We start from the raw sequence: 13,739 nt of genomic DNA, 5'->3' as shown, positions 1-13,739 counted from the left end.
GACTGTCAGTGAGGTACATGCCTGGGTAAGGGGGTTGAGATCTTACTGGAAATATCTGCAAGGGACTCTCTCATTCCAGCCCCAAACAGGGATAGGAGACAGAGGAATGTGCTCATTTCTCTCCTTTAGACATGCTGGTTTCCTTGGCTTATATGCCATCATCTATTCCTGGTTTTCCTGCTACCGCTCCAGAGACACTGCTTAATCTCCTTGGCACCTCCTTCTCCCAGCTTGGCCCTTGAACTTTTTCATTCAACATTAACCGTCTCTAGGAAATCTCCTCCACTCAACAATTTCAATATGCTGAAAACTTGCAAATTTATACAGCCTCAAATTTACACAGCATCTTCAATCCAGACCTCCTCTTGAGCTCCAGGCCCACATATACCACTGTCTATAGATCTCTCTTTGGCTATCTCAAAAACTCCTCAAACTCAACATATTCAAAACTGAACTCCTCGTTTGCCCCCAAGCCTGGGCATCCTGTGGCATTCCCCACCAGAGGCCATGCAGCTCTACAGCCAGGAACCTAGGCCCATCTGCACCCCACTGTCTCCTGCACCTCCCAAATTTAATCTAATTCCAAGTCCCCCAGAACTTCTGAATCTATTTCCTTCCATATTCATTACTACTACTAAAGCCCAGACTTAGTTGATTAGTGTAAAAATAATAAAAGCTACTAATTATCAAAAGTTTTTATATACCAGGCAGCCACTCTTTTAAAACTTGATATAAATTGTCTTTTCTAATCATCCTATTATTAGTTTCCTAGGACTGAAGTAACAAGGCAAACTAAATGGCTCAAAAATAAAGGAATGCAAGAGAGTTCCCTTTTCTCCGCACCCTCTCCAGCATTTATTGTTTGTAAAATTTTTGATGATGGCCATTCTGACCGGTGTGAGGTGATACCTCATTGTAGTTTTGATTTGCATTTCTCTAATAATTAGTGATGTTGAGCATCCTTTCATGTGTTTGTTGGCAATCTGTATATCTTCTTTGGAGAAATGTCTGTTTAGGTCTTCTGCCCATTTTTGGATTGGGTTGTTTGTTATTTTGATATTGAGCTGCACGAGCTGCTTGTATATTTTGGAAATTAATCCTTTGTCAGTTGCTTCATTTGCAAAGGGCTGTCTTTTCATCTTGTTTATGGTTTCCTTTGCTGTGCTTTTAGGTTTCATTAGGTCCCATTGTTTATTTTTGTTTTTATTTCCCTTTCTCTAGGAGGTGGGTCAAAAAGGATCTTGCTGTGATTTATGTCATAGAGTGTTCTGCCTATGTTTTCCTCTAAGAGTTTTATAGTGTCTGGCCTTACATTTAGGTCTTTAATCTATTTTGAGTTTTGTGTATGGTGTTAGGGAGTGTTCTAATTTCATTCTCTTACATGTAGCTTTCCAGGTTTCCCAGCACCACTTATTGAAGAGGCTGTCTTTTCTCCATGGTATATTCTTGCCTCCTTTATCAAAGATAAGGTGACCATATGTGCATGGATTTATCTCTGGGCTTTCTATCCGGTTCCATTGATCTATATTTCTTTTATTGTGTCAGTACCATACTGTCTTGATTACTGTAGCTTTGTAGTATAGTCTGAAGTCCAGGAGCCTGATTTCTCCAGCTCCGCTTTTCTTTCTCAAGATTCCTTCGACTATTCCGGGTCTTTTTTGTTTCTATACAAACTGTGCAATTTTCTGTTCTAGTTCTGTGAAAAATGCCATTGGTAGTTTGATAGGAATTGCATTGAATCTGTAGATTGCTTTGGGTAGTGTAGTCATTTTCACAGTGTTGATTCTTCCAATCCAAGAACATGGTATATCTCTCCATCTGTTTGTATCATCTTTAGTTTCTTTCATCAGTGTCTTATAGTTGGAATGTAAATTGATACAGCCACTATGGAGAACAGTATGGAGATTCCCTAAAAAACTAAAAATAGAACTACCATATAACCCAGAAATCCCACTACTGGGCATATACCCTGAGAAAGCCATAATTCAAAGAGTCATGTACCACAATGTTCATTGCAGCACTATTTGCAATAGCCAGGACATGAAAGCAACCTAAGTGTCCATTGACAGATGAATGGATAAAGAAGATGTGGCACATATATACAATGGAATATTACTCAGCCATAAAAAGAAACGAAATTGAGTTATTGGTAATGAGGGGGATGGACCTAGAGTCTGTCATACAGAGTGAAGTAAGTCAGAAAGAGAAAAACAATTACCATATGCTATCACATATATATGGAATCTAAAAAAAAGATTCTGAAGAACCTAGGGGCAGGACAGGAATGAAGACGCAGACATAGAGAATGGACTTGTGGACACGGGGAGGGGGAAGGGTAAGCTGGGAAGAAGTGACAGAGTGGCATGGACATATGTACACTACCAAATGTAAAATAGATAGCTAGTGGGAAGCAGCCGCATAGCACAGGGAGATCAGCTCGGTGCTTTGTGACCACCTAGAAGGGTGGGATAGGGAGGGTGGGAGGGAGACCAAGAGGGAGGGGATATGGGGATATATGTGTATGTATAGCTGATTCACTTTACTATACAGTAGAAACTAACACAACAATGTAAAGCAATTACACTCCAATAAAGATGTTTAAAGTAAAATAAAGGAATGGATTCTTTCACAGTTTTGAAGCCTAGCAATCTGAAATCAAAGGGTTGGCAGGACCATGTTCTTATGGGGAGGGGATCCTTCCTGTCTCTTCAAGCTTCTGGTGGCTCCAGGCATCCCTTGACTTGTGGCACTGCAACTTCAATCTCTACCACCATCTTCACAGGGACTTGTCTTCTGCGGGCATGTCTTCTTGTCTTCTGTCTGTTTCAAACCTCCTTCTGACTTTTTCTTATAAGGACCCTGTCACTGGATTTACAGCCCAGCCAGAAAATCCAGCACAATGATCACCTCATCTCAAGAGCCTTAACTTAATTACCTCTGCAAAGACCTTTTTTCTATGTATGGTAAAATTCATAGATTCCAGGGGTTAGAAAGTGGACATATCTTTTTAAAACACCATTCAACCCCCCAAAAAGTAAATATACTTATTAGTTGAGTCAGTTGAGACTTAGAGAATTTAAGGGATTTGTCCAAGGTCACACAGTTAATATGAATGTGAGCTTCACATTTGATTTACAGCTTCCTTACCTCCAGAAAAATAATTTCAATACTTTTCTGAAAGGAGTAACAGTATCAAGAAATTTGTCACTTGGATGCCAAATGCTGCTTCTTAAATACATTCATTACTAGACTATCCTACACCGCTAGTGTTATCTTCCAAAACTATAGATCAGATCCATCATGCCTGGTATGTTGTCTGTCACTTAGAAGGTGCTCAATAAACAGTTGTCAGTCAATGAATGAGATCATGCCACCAGCCTCATCAAAGTCACCAAACATTCCACATTGCTTAAAAACTAAGCTTCACATTCCAACAAAGCATTCAAGACCCTCCAACCCTCCAAAAGATTAAAAAGTATAATCCCGGAATTACGATGAATTCCTAATTCTTAGAAAGGCTGTACTTAGAATGAGTACAGCCTTTCTAAGAATGTCCAGAAATCATACAAGAAGAAATTGATAAATTTGGCCACACACATATCTAAAAGTTGATGGAAGAATTTCATAATAAGGCCAAAAAACAGTGGCCTGGAAAAATATTCCCAACATGTATTAATACATATGCCTAATTTCCTAAAGATATACATAGCTCCTGAGGAAACAGGCACCTTCATTTATTGTTGTGTGACAATAAACTTGTTAAGCTTCTTTGAAGGGAAGATTAGAAATAAAAATAAACTTATCTTTAAATTCATATCCTCTCCTCTTTGAATCAGCATTTCCACCCTTAGGAATTTATTCTGTAGATCTTCTCTCACTTTGGCACAAAGCTATTCACTGCTATACCCTTTGTGAAACAAAACTGATTGGAAACAACCTAAATGCCCACCAATAGGAGATAGTTAAATCCATTACAGTACAACTATATCATGGGATACTATGAGTCCCTTTTAAAATGAGGCATGTCTATATATACATTAGTATGGAGGAAGTTAACTCAGGGGACAGAACAGTGTGTATAAAACGTTATCATTTTGTAAACAACAAAAAGGATACACATATATATATGCACCTATATGCCAGGCATACCTATGAATATTTTTGGAAGGATAAACCAGAAACTTGTAACTGTATTTGCCTTTGAGAAAAGAACTGTGAGACTGAGTACAGGAACAGAAGGAAGATTTATTTTTCACTGTAAACTCTATTGTATTGTTTGAATTTATTTTGCCATGTGCCTGCCATGTGATAGAGAGACAGAGAGAATCTATAAGCTAATTTTCACCTAATTTTCCAACTTGATCTCCTACTGTATCCTATCTTGTACATGACAATTCATTGCTTCTCAAACCCACTGACTATGATCATATTGAGAGTGTGGGAGTGTGTGTGTGTCTAATATGCTATCATCCTTGATTCTCACACTTTCTGCCTGTATAAATCCTGCCCCTCAAAAGCTCTTCTGTGCAACCTTCCTGATCTTCAGTGTTGAAACTAACTATTCTGAACTCAGAAAACCCCTGTTCATCCTGCTTTGAATTATAGTTGTTTACAAGTTGGTCCCCCTCATTCAACTAGCTCGTTAAGGGAAATGTGCATCTTGTTGGCCTCTGTGTTCCTCAAAGTACCTGGAACACAACAGCCTTGCTGTGTGCATGTCATTAACTAAAAAATATTAAGTAGAAGAATCAACTAGGAAAACCCAAGTCTCTTACGATTAAACCCAATTTTAAGGATGATAGAGAAAAATAATTAGCCCAATCACAGAAACGCTATTTAGCATGAATATCTAAAAGAGCCAACAAGAGCTCCTCAAAGCTGAAAAATAAAGCCAATACTTCTTATCGAATAGGATTATTACATGAGATGTATGTGAAATTCAATAAGAAGTTACAGTTGGAATATATTAGAGGTAAGAGAAGAATGAAAGAAAAATGATTTCAGTTTTAATATGGAAAAGATAGCTCGTGACATTTTGTTTTTTGGGTTTTTTAGTCAAACAAACCAAGCCTGGTCATAAGATAGGCAAACACTGATTTTTATCCTGAAGCAGGTTACTTCTCAGATTGGGACTAGCAATGCCTTCCACCTTTGCAGCCCGCCTTCTCCCCGCTCCCCACACACAAAGGAAAGGTTCACTGCAATGCAATTCAATCTATTGTTTATTAACTACAGTTTTTCCTAAGAAAACTTTCTCAGATCATATTATGTGTGCCGTAATTTTTTTTTTTTACTATTTACTTTTTGCTGTCATTTAAACCCATTTCCTCTTGTCCTTGGTGATATAGGAATGGACGGTCCCATTACTCCATATATTTAACTTTCATCAATAAAACCAATTTTTAATGCTTCTAGAATAGTGCTATTCTGCTTTAGTCTCTATAAATAGGTACACTGACATCCAGCCCACCCCATTTCTGTTGGCCTTATAACAACATACAATAAAAAATATAAAACAAACATAATAAAATAGAACAAATATAATAAAATAAAAATTAAAAGTGATAGTGATTAAAGTCAACTTGAACTTACTGCTAATGCTGTTTCATACTCTCCAGCAGCCAAGTGCGCTAAGCCCAAGTAATAGGAAGCTTCTTCTTCCATCTTTTTGTCATTTCCTAAAACGAAAATGTAGAAAAAATCATTATGGTATTAAAGAAATTGGTTTATTACAACAAACAGAATCTTTGCTTTTTAAGAGAGTAGAAAGTTATTATAACAAAGTATACAGATTTATATCAACAATCTCTGAAACCTGACTGTGTACTCATCAAAAAGGCTGACGTTGGAGAAAAGGGAACACTCTTGCACTGCTGGTGGGAATGTGAATTGGTTCAGCCACTATGGAGAACAGTATGGAGGTTCCTTAAAAAACTACAAATAGAACTACCATATGACCCAGCAATCCCACTACTGGGCATATACCCTGAGAAAACCAAAATTCAAAAAGAGTCATGTACCAAAATGTTCATTGCAGCTCTATTTACAATAGCCCAGAGATGAAAACAACCCATCATCGGATAAATGGATAAAGAAGATGTGGCACATATATACAATGGAATATTACTCAGCCATAAAAAGAAATGAAATTGAGCTATATGTAATGAGGTGGATAGACCTAGAGTCTGTCATACAGAGTGAAGTAAGTCAGAAAGAGAAAGACAAATACCGTATGCTAACACATATATATGGAATTTAAGAAAAAAAATGTCATGAAGAACCTAGGGGTAAGACAGGAATAAAGACACAGACCCACTGGAGAACGGACTTGAGGATATGGGGAGGGGGAAGGGTGAGCTGTGACAGGGCGAGAGAGAGGCATGGACATATACACACTACCAAACGTAAGGTAGATAGCTAGTGGGAAGCAGCCGCATGGCACAGGGATATTGGCTCGGTGCTTTGTGACCACCTGGAAGGATGGGATAGGGAGGGTGTGAGGGAGGGAGACGCAAGAGGGAAGGGATATGGGAACATATGTATATGTATAACTGATTCACTTTGTTATAAAGCAGAAACTAACACACCATTGTAAAGCAATTATACCCCAATAAAGATGTTAAAAAAAAAAAAGGCTGATGTTAATACAATTTACCTGGGTCACAGATAATAAGTGAGCAACATGCATTAGCAATATAATTATGAGGAGTTTCCCTCTACATACAAAACCCAGTATTAGCATTTTGACATTCATATATAAATTCCATACCGGTCCACCATGTAAAACCTATAGTCATTCATCATAGCTGCGACTACATATGTGAAATAATTGATAAAGAGTATCAGCCTGGGCTTCCCTGGTGGCGCAGTGGTTGAGAGTCCACCTGCCAATGCAGGGGACGCGTGTTCGTGCCCCAGTCCAGGAAGATCCCACGTGCCGTGGAGCGGCTGGGCCCGTGAGCCATGGCTGCTGGGCCTGCGCGTCCACAGCCTGTGCTCTGCAACGGGAGAGGCCACAACAGTGAGAGGCCCGTGTACCGCAAAAAAGAAAAAAAAAAGTTGATTTTATTTCTACACACGAGCAATGAACAATCTGAAAATAAAAGAAAAAATTCCATTTTCAACAGCATCAAAAAGAATAAAATATTAGAAATAAATGTAACAAACCAAGGGCAAAATGTGTACACTGAAAACTATAAAACATCATTAAAAGAAATTAGATAACATGTAAATAGACTGATAACCATATTCATGAATTGGAAGACAGTGTGAAGATAGCGATATTTCCCAAAGTGATCTACAAATTCAATGCAATCCCTATCAAAATCCCAGCTGTCATTTTTGGAGAAGTAGACAGACTGATCCTAAACATCATGTTGGAAATATAAGCAATGTGGAAGGACCAAAACAATATTGAAAAAGGACAATTTGGAAGACTCGCACTTCCCAATTTTAAAACTTACTACAAAACCACAATAAAAAATATGTAGTAGTAGAATAAGGACAGACATGAGGATCACTGCAATAGAATTAAGAATCCAGAAAACAACCCTCACATTTATGGTCAATTATTTTTAACAAGGGTCCCAAGACAATTTATTGAGAAAGAACAGCATTTTCAACAACTGGTACTGGGGCAACTGGATATCCACATACAAAACGTGAAGCTGGACCCTCTTGACATCACACACACACACACATACACACACCTAAATATAGGAGTTAAAACTATGAAACTCTTAGAATAAAGTGCAGAAGTAAATCTTCATGAGTTTGGATTAGTGGAAGCCTTCTTAGTTATGAAACCAAAAGCACAAACAACAAAAGAAAAAACAAACTACTTTGCACTTTATCAAATTAAAAACTCGGGCTTCAATGGATACCATCAGAAAGTGAAAAGAAACCAAATCTGATGAAGGACTTGCATCTAGAATATTAGAGGATTCTTGTAACTCAATAATAAAAGGACAAAATAATCCAATTAAAAATGGGCAAAGGAACTGAATAGACATTTCTGCAAAGAAGATATACAAATGGACAATAAGCACGTGAAAAGATGATCAACATCATTAAGCAACAGGGAGATGCAAAATAAATTCACAGTGAGATATCACTTTATACCTACTGAGATGACTATAATAAAAAGACAGAAAGTAACAAGTACTGGTGAGGATGTGGCTAAATTGAAACCCTTTATACATTGTTGATGGGAATGTAAAATGGTTCAGCGACTTGGGAAAACTCTTTGCCAGTTCCTCAAGAAGTTAAACATAGAATTGTACCACCCAGCAATGCCACGTCTACGTATATACCCAAAGGAACTGAAAACATGTACACAGATGTTCATAGTAGCATTAATCATAATAGACAAAAGGTGGGAACAACGTAAATGTCCATCAACTGATGAATGGACAAAGAAAATGTGATACAACCATACAATAGTGTATTATTTGGCCATAAAAATGAATGAAGTAGTGATACCATCTACAAGACGGATGAACCTTGAAAACATGATGCTAAGTGAAAGAAGCTGGACTCAAAAGAATACACATAGCATGATTCCATCTGTGTGAACTATCCAGAAGAGGTAAATCCACAGAGACGGAAAGTAGATTAATGGTTGCTAGGGCATAGGGGAAGGAGGGTATGGGGAATGCCTTCTAATGAGTATGGGGTCAGTGTTGATGTTTGTACAACTTTGTGGATTTATTAAAGAGCACTGATGTCTGAAAGATGAAAATAATAGAATAACAGACTCATGAGACCACTGTATGGCTGGCACTATACTTGTGCATTACACCAAGGTGTCCTAACTAAGGTGCACAGTGGATGTCGGTCCTCCTTAAGTACCATGTAAATCAATGTGGGAGGCAGGCGTTATCCATGCAATCGTCAGCTTGCTGCTTCAGGTTCCCTGACCAAAGTAGGAGACAACAGTAAGAAGGGATGCTTTGTCCCAGAGCATTTCAGCGCCTGTCAGACCTCTGTAAAATGCTGTGCAATCTTTTAACCTGTCTACTATCTTATATGAAAAACATGGGCACAAATATTTATTGGCTTTAAAAGATATTAAAAATTATTACAGCAGAAAAAGCAAGTTTTCTCCGATTCTCTTCATCTGTCCTTCAGAAAGTGAGAGATGCTTTCAGAAAGGAAACGGCTTGGCAGGCTCTGACTACTGGAAGAGGGCCTAGGAACCTTGCTTTCTTTGTGAACAACCTTACAATTTAGCAAATGTGAACCTAAAGTGAAATACCTTTTCCTACCTGATAACATTAACTTACATTAAAAGTCCACATAGGAACTTCCGGGAAGATGGCGGAAGAGCAAGACGCGGAGATCACCTTCCCCCCCACAGATACACCAGAAATACACCTACCCGTGGAACAACTCCTACAGAACACCTACTGAACGCTGGCAGAAGCCCTCAGACCTCCCAAAAGGCAAGAAACCCCCACGTACCTGGGTAGGGCAAAAGAAAAAAGAATAAACAGAGACAAAAGGATAGGGATGGGACCTGCACCCGTGGGAGAGAGCTGTGAAGGAGGAAAGGTCTCCACACACTAGGAAGCCCCTTCGCGGGCGGAGACTGCGGGTGGCGGAGGGGGAAGCTTCGGCGCCGCGGAGGAGAGCACAGCAACAGGAGTGCGGAGGCCAAAGCGGAGAGATTCCCGCACAGAGGGTCAGGGCCGACCAGTACTCACCAGCCCGAGAGGCTTGTCTGCTCACCCACCGGGGCGGGCGGGGCTGGGAGCTGAGGCTCGGGGGCTTCGGTCAGAGCGCCGGGAGAGGACTGGGGTTGGCGGCGTGAACGCTGCCTGCAGGGGGTTAGTGCGCCACGGCTAGGCGGGAGGGAGTCCGGGAAAAAGTCTGGAGCTGCCGAAGAGGCAAGAGACTTTTTCTTGCCTCTTTGTTTCCTGGTGCGTGAGGAGAGGGGATTAACAGCGCTGCTTAAAGGAGCTCCAGAGACGGGCGCGAGCCGCGGCTAAAAGCACGGACCCCAGAGACGGGCCTGAGACGCTAAGGCTGCTGCCGCCACCAAGAAGCCTGTGTGCGAGCACAGGTCACTCTCCACACCTCCCTTCCAGGGAGCCTGTGCAGCCCGCCACTGCCAGGGTCCCGGGATCCAGGGACAACTTACCTGGGAGAACGCACGGCACGCCTCAGGCTGGAGCAACGTCACGCCGGCCTCTGCCGCCGCAGGCTCGCCCTGCACTCCTTGCCCTTCCCTCCCCCCCGCGGCCTGAGTGAGACAGAGGTCCTGAATCAGTGGCTCCTTTAACCCCGTCCTGTGTGAGCGAAGAACAGACACCCTCCAGCGATCTACATGCAGAGGCGGGGCCAAATCCAAAGCTGAGCCCCTGGGAGCTGTGAGAACAAAGAAGAGAAAGGGAAATCTCTCCCAGCAGCCGCAGAAGCAGCGGATTAAAGCTCCACAATCAACTTACATACCCTGCATCTGTGGAATACATGAATAGACAACGAATCATCCCAAATTGAGGAGGTGGACTTTGAGAGCAAGATTTATGATTTTTTCCACCTTTCCTCTTTTTGTGAGTGTGTATGTGTATGCCTCTGTGTGAGATTTTGTCTGTATAGCTTTGCTTCCACCATTTGTCCCAGGGTTCTACCCGTCCGTTTTTTTATATTTGTTTGTTTGTTTTTTAAGTTTTTTCTTAATAATTATTTCTTTATTTTAATAACCTTATTATATTTTCTCTTACTTTATTTTATTTTACTTTATATTCTTTCTTTCTTTTTTCGTTCCTTCCCTCCCTCCTTCCTTCCTTCCTCCCTCCCACCCTCCCTCCTTTCTTTCTTTCTACTTCTACTAATTCTTTCTTTTTCTCCCTTTTATTCTGAGCCGTGTGGATGAAAGGCTCTTTGTGCTGTAGCCAGGAGTCAGTGCTGTACCTCTGAGGTGGGAGAGCCAACTTCAGGACACTGGTCCACAAGAGACCTCCCAGCTCCACATAATATCAAATGGCAAAAATCTCCCAGAGATCTCCATCTCAACCCCAACACCCAGCTTCACTCAACCACCAGCAAGCTACAGTGCTGGACATCCTATGCCAAACAACTAGCAAGACAGGAACACAACCCCACCCATTAGCAGAGAGGCTGCTTAAAATCATACTAAGTCCACAGACACCCCAAAACACACCACCAGACGTGGACCTGCCCACGAGAAAGACAAGATCCAGCCTCATCCACCAGAACACAGGCACTAGTCCCCTCCACCAGGAAGCCTCCACAACCCACTGAACCAACCTTAGACACTGGAGACAGACACCAAAAACAACAGGTACTATGAACCTGCAGCCTGCAAAAAGAAGACCCCAAACACAGTAAGATAAGCAAAATGAGAAGACAGAAAAACACACACCAGATGAAGGAGCAAGATAAAAACCCACCAGACCTAACACCTGAAGAGGAAATAGGCAGTCTACCTGAAAAAGAATTCAGAATAATGATAGTAAAGATGATCCAAAATCTTGGAAATAGAATAGACAAAATGCAAGAAACATTTAACAAGGACATAGAAGAACTAAAGGTGAAACAAACAACAATGAACAACACAATAAATGAAATGAAAAATACTCTAGATGGGATCAATAGCAGAATAACTGAGGCAGAAGAACGGATAAGTGACCTGGAAGATAAAATTGTGGAAATAACTACTGCAGAGCAGAATAAAGAAAAAAGAATGAAAATAACTGAGGACAATCTCAGAGACCTCTGGGACAACATTGAATGCACCAACATCCGAATTATAGGGGTTCCAGAAGAAGAAGAGAAAAAGAAAGGGACTGAGTAAATATTTGAAGAGATTCTAGTTGAAAACTTCCCTAATATGGGAAAGGAAATAGTTAATCAAGTCCAGGAAGCACAGAGAGTCCCATACAGGATAAATCCAAGGACAAATATGCCAAGACACATATTAATCAAACTGTCAAAAATTAAATACAAAGAAAACATATTAAAAGCAGCAAGGGAAAAATTACACACAAGGGAATCCCCATAAGGTTAACAGCTGATCTTTCAGCAGAAACTCTGCAAGCCAGAAGGGACTGGCAGGACATATTTAAAGTGATGAAGGAGAAAAACCTGCAACCAAGATTACTCTACCCAGCAAGGATCACATTCAGATTTGATGGAGAAATTAAAACCTTTACGGACAAGCAAAAGCTGAGAGTTCAGCACCAGCAAACCAGCTCTACAACAACTGCTAAAGGAACTTCTCTAGGCAAGAGACACAAGAGAAGGAAAAGACCTACAATAACGAACCCAAAACAATTAAGAAAATGGGAATAGGAACATACATACCGATAATTACCTTAAATGTAAATGGACTAAATGCTCCCACCAAAAGACACAGATTGTCTGAATGCATACAAAAACAAGACCCATATATTTGCTATCTACAAGAGACCCACTTCAGACCTAGAGACACATACAGACTGAAAGTAAGGGGATGGAAAAAGATATTTCATGCAAATGGAAACCAAAATAAAGCTGGAGTAGCAATTCTCTTATCAGACAAAATAGACTTTAAAATAAAGACTATTAGAAGAGACAAAGAAGGACACTACGTAATGATCAAGGGATCGATCCAAGAAGAAGATATAACAATTGTAAATATTTATGCACCCAACATAGGAGCACCTCAATACATAAGGCAAATACTAACAGCCATAAAAGGGGAAATCAACAGTAACACATTCATAGTAGGGGACTTTAACACCCCACTTTCACCAATGGACAGATCATCCAAAATGAAAATAAGGTAACACAAGCTTTAAATGATATATTAAACAAGATGGACTTAATCGATATTTATAGGACATTCCATCCAGAAACAACAGAATACACATTTTTCTCAAGTGCTCATGGAACATTCTCCAGGATAGATCATATCTTGGTTCACAAATCAAGCCTTGGTAAATTTAAGAAAATTGAAATTGTATCAAGTATCTTTTCTGACCACAACGCTATGAGACTAAATATCAATTACAGGAAAAGATCTGTAAAAAATACAAACATATGGAGGCTAAACAATACACTACTTAATAACGAAGTGATCAATGAAGAAATCAAAGAGGAAATAAAAAACTACCTAGAAACAAATGACAATGGAGACACGACGACCCAAAACCTATGGAATGCAGCAAAAGCAGTTCTAAGAGGGAAGTTTACAGCAATTCAATCTCACCTCAAGAAACAAGAAAAATGTCAAATAAACAATCTAACCCTACACTTAAAACAACTATAGAAAGAAGAACAAAAAAAACCCCAAAGTTAGCAGAAGGAAAGAAATCATAAAAATCAGATCAGAAATAAATGAAAAAGAAATGAAGGAAACAATAGCAAAGATCAATAAAACTAAAAGCTGGTTCTTTGAGAAGATAAACAAAATAGATAAACCATTAGCCAGACTCATCAAGATAAAAAGGGAGAAGACTCAAATCAATAGAATTAGAAATGAAAAAGGAGAAGTAACAACTGACACTGCAGAAATACAAAAGATCATGAGAGATTACTACAAGCAACTCTATGGCAATAAAATGGACAACCTGGAAGAAATGCACAAATTCTTAGAAATGCACAACCTGCCAAGACTGAATCAGGAATGAGTAGAAAATATGAACAGACCAATCACAAGCACTGAAACTGAAACTGTGATTAAAAATCTTCCAAAAAACAAAAGCCCAGAACCAGATGGCTTCACAGGCGAATTC

The 13,739-nt window shown here is 39.8% G+C and overlaps 1 protein-coding gene across 2 annotated transcripts in view; it reads right to left on the bottom strand.

Annotated features, from left to right (window-relative positions):
* TTC29 (tetratricopeptide repeat domain 29) overlaps positions 1-13,739 on the bottom strand; it is a 261,762-nt gene that overhangs the window by 170,876 nt on the left and 77,147 nt on the right. For both annotated transcript variants that reach the window (XM_033857319.2, XM_073805519.1), the window contains exon 8: positions 5,593-5,678. In XM_033857319.2, the coding sequence (XP_033713210.1) occupies positions 5,593-5,678 (86 nt within the window). The remainder of the gene's footprint in view (positions 1-5,592; positions 5,679-13,739) is intronic.

Source organism: Tursiops truncatus, chromosome 5, assembly GCF_011762595.2.
Source record: "Tursiops truncatus isolate mTurTru1 chromosome 5, mTurTru1.mat.Y, whole genome shotgun sequence".
Lineage (NCBI taxonomy): Eukaryota > Metazoa > Chordata > Mammalia > Artiodactyla > Delphinidae > Tursiops > Tursiops truncatus.
Note: the sequence above shows the minus strand (reverse complement) of the source record. Positions and strands in the feature narration are given on the sequence as shown.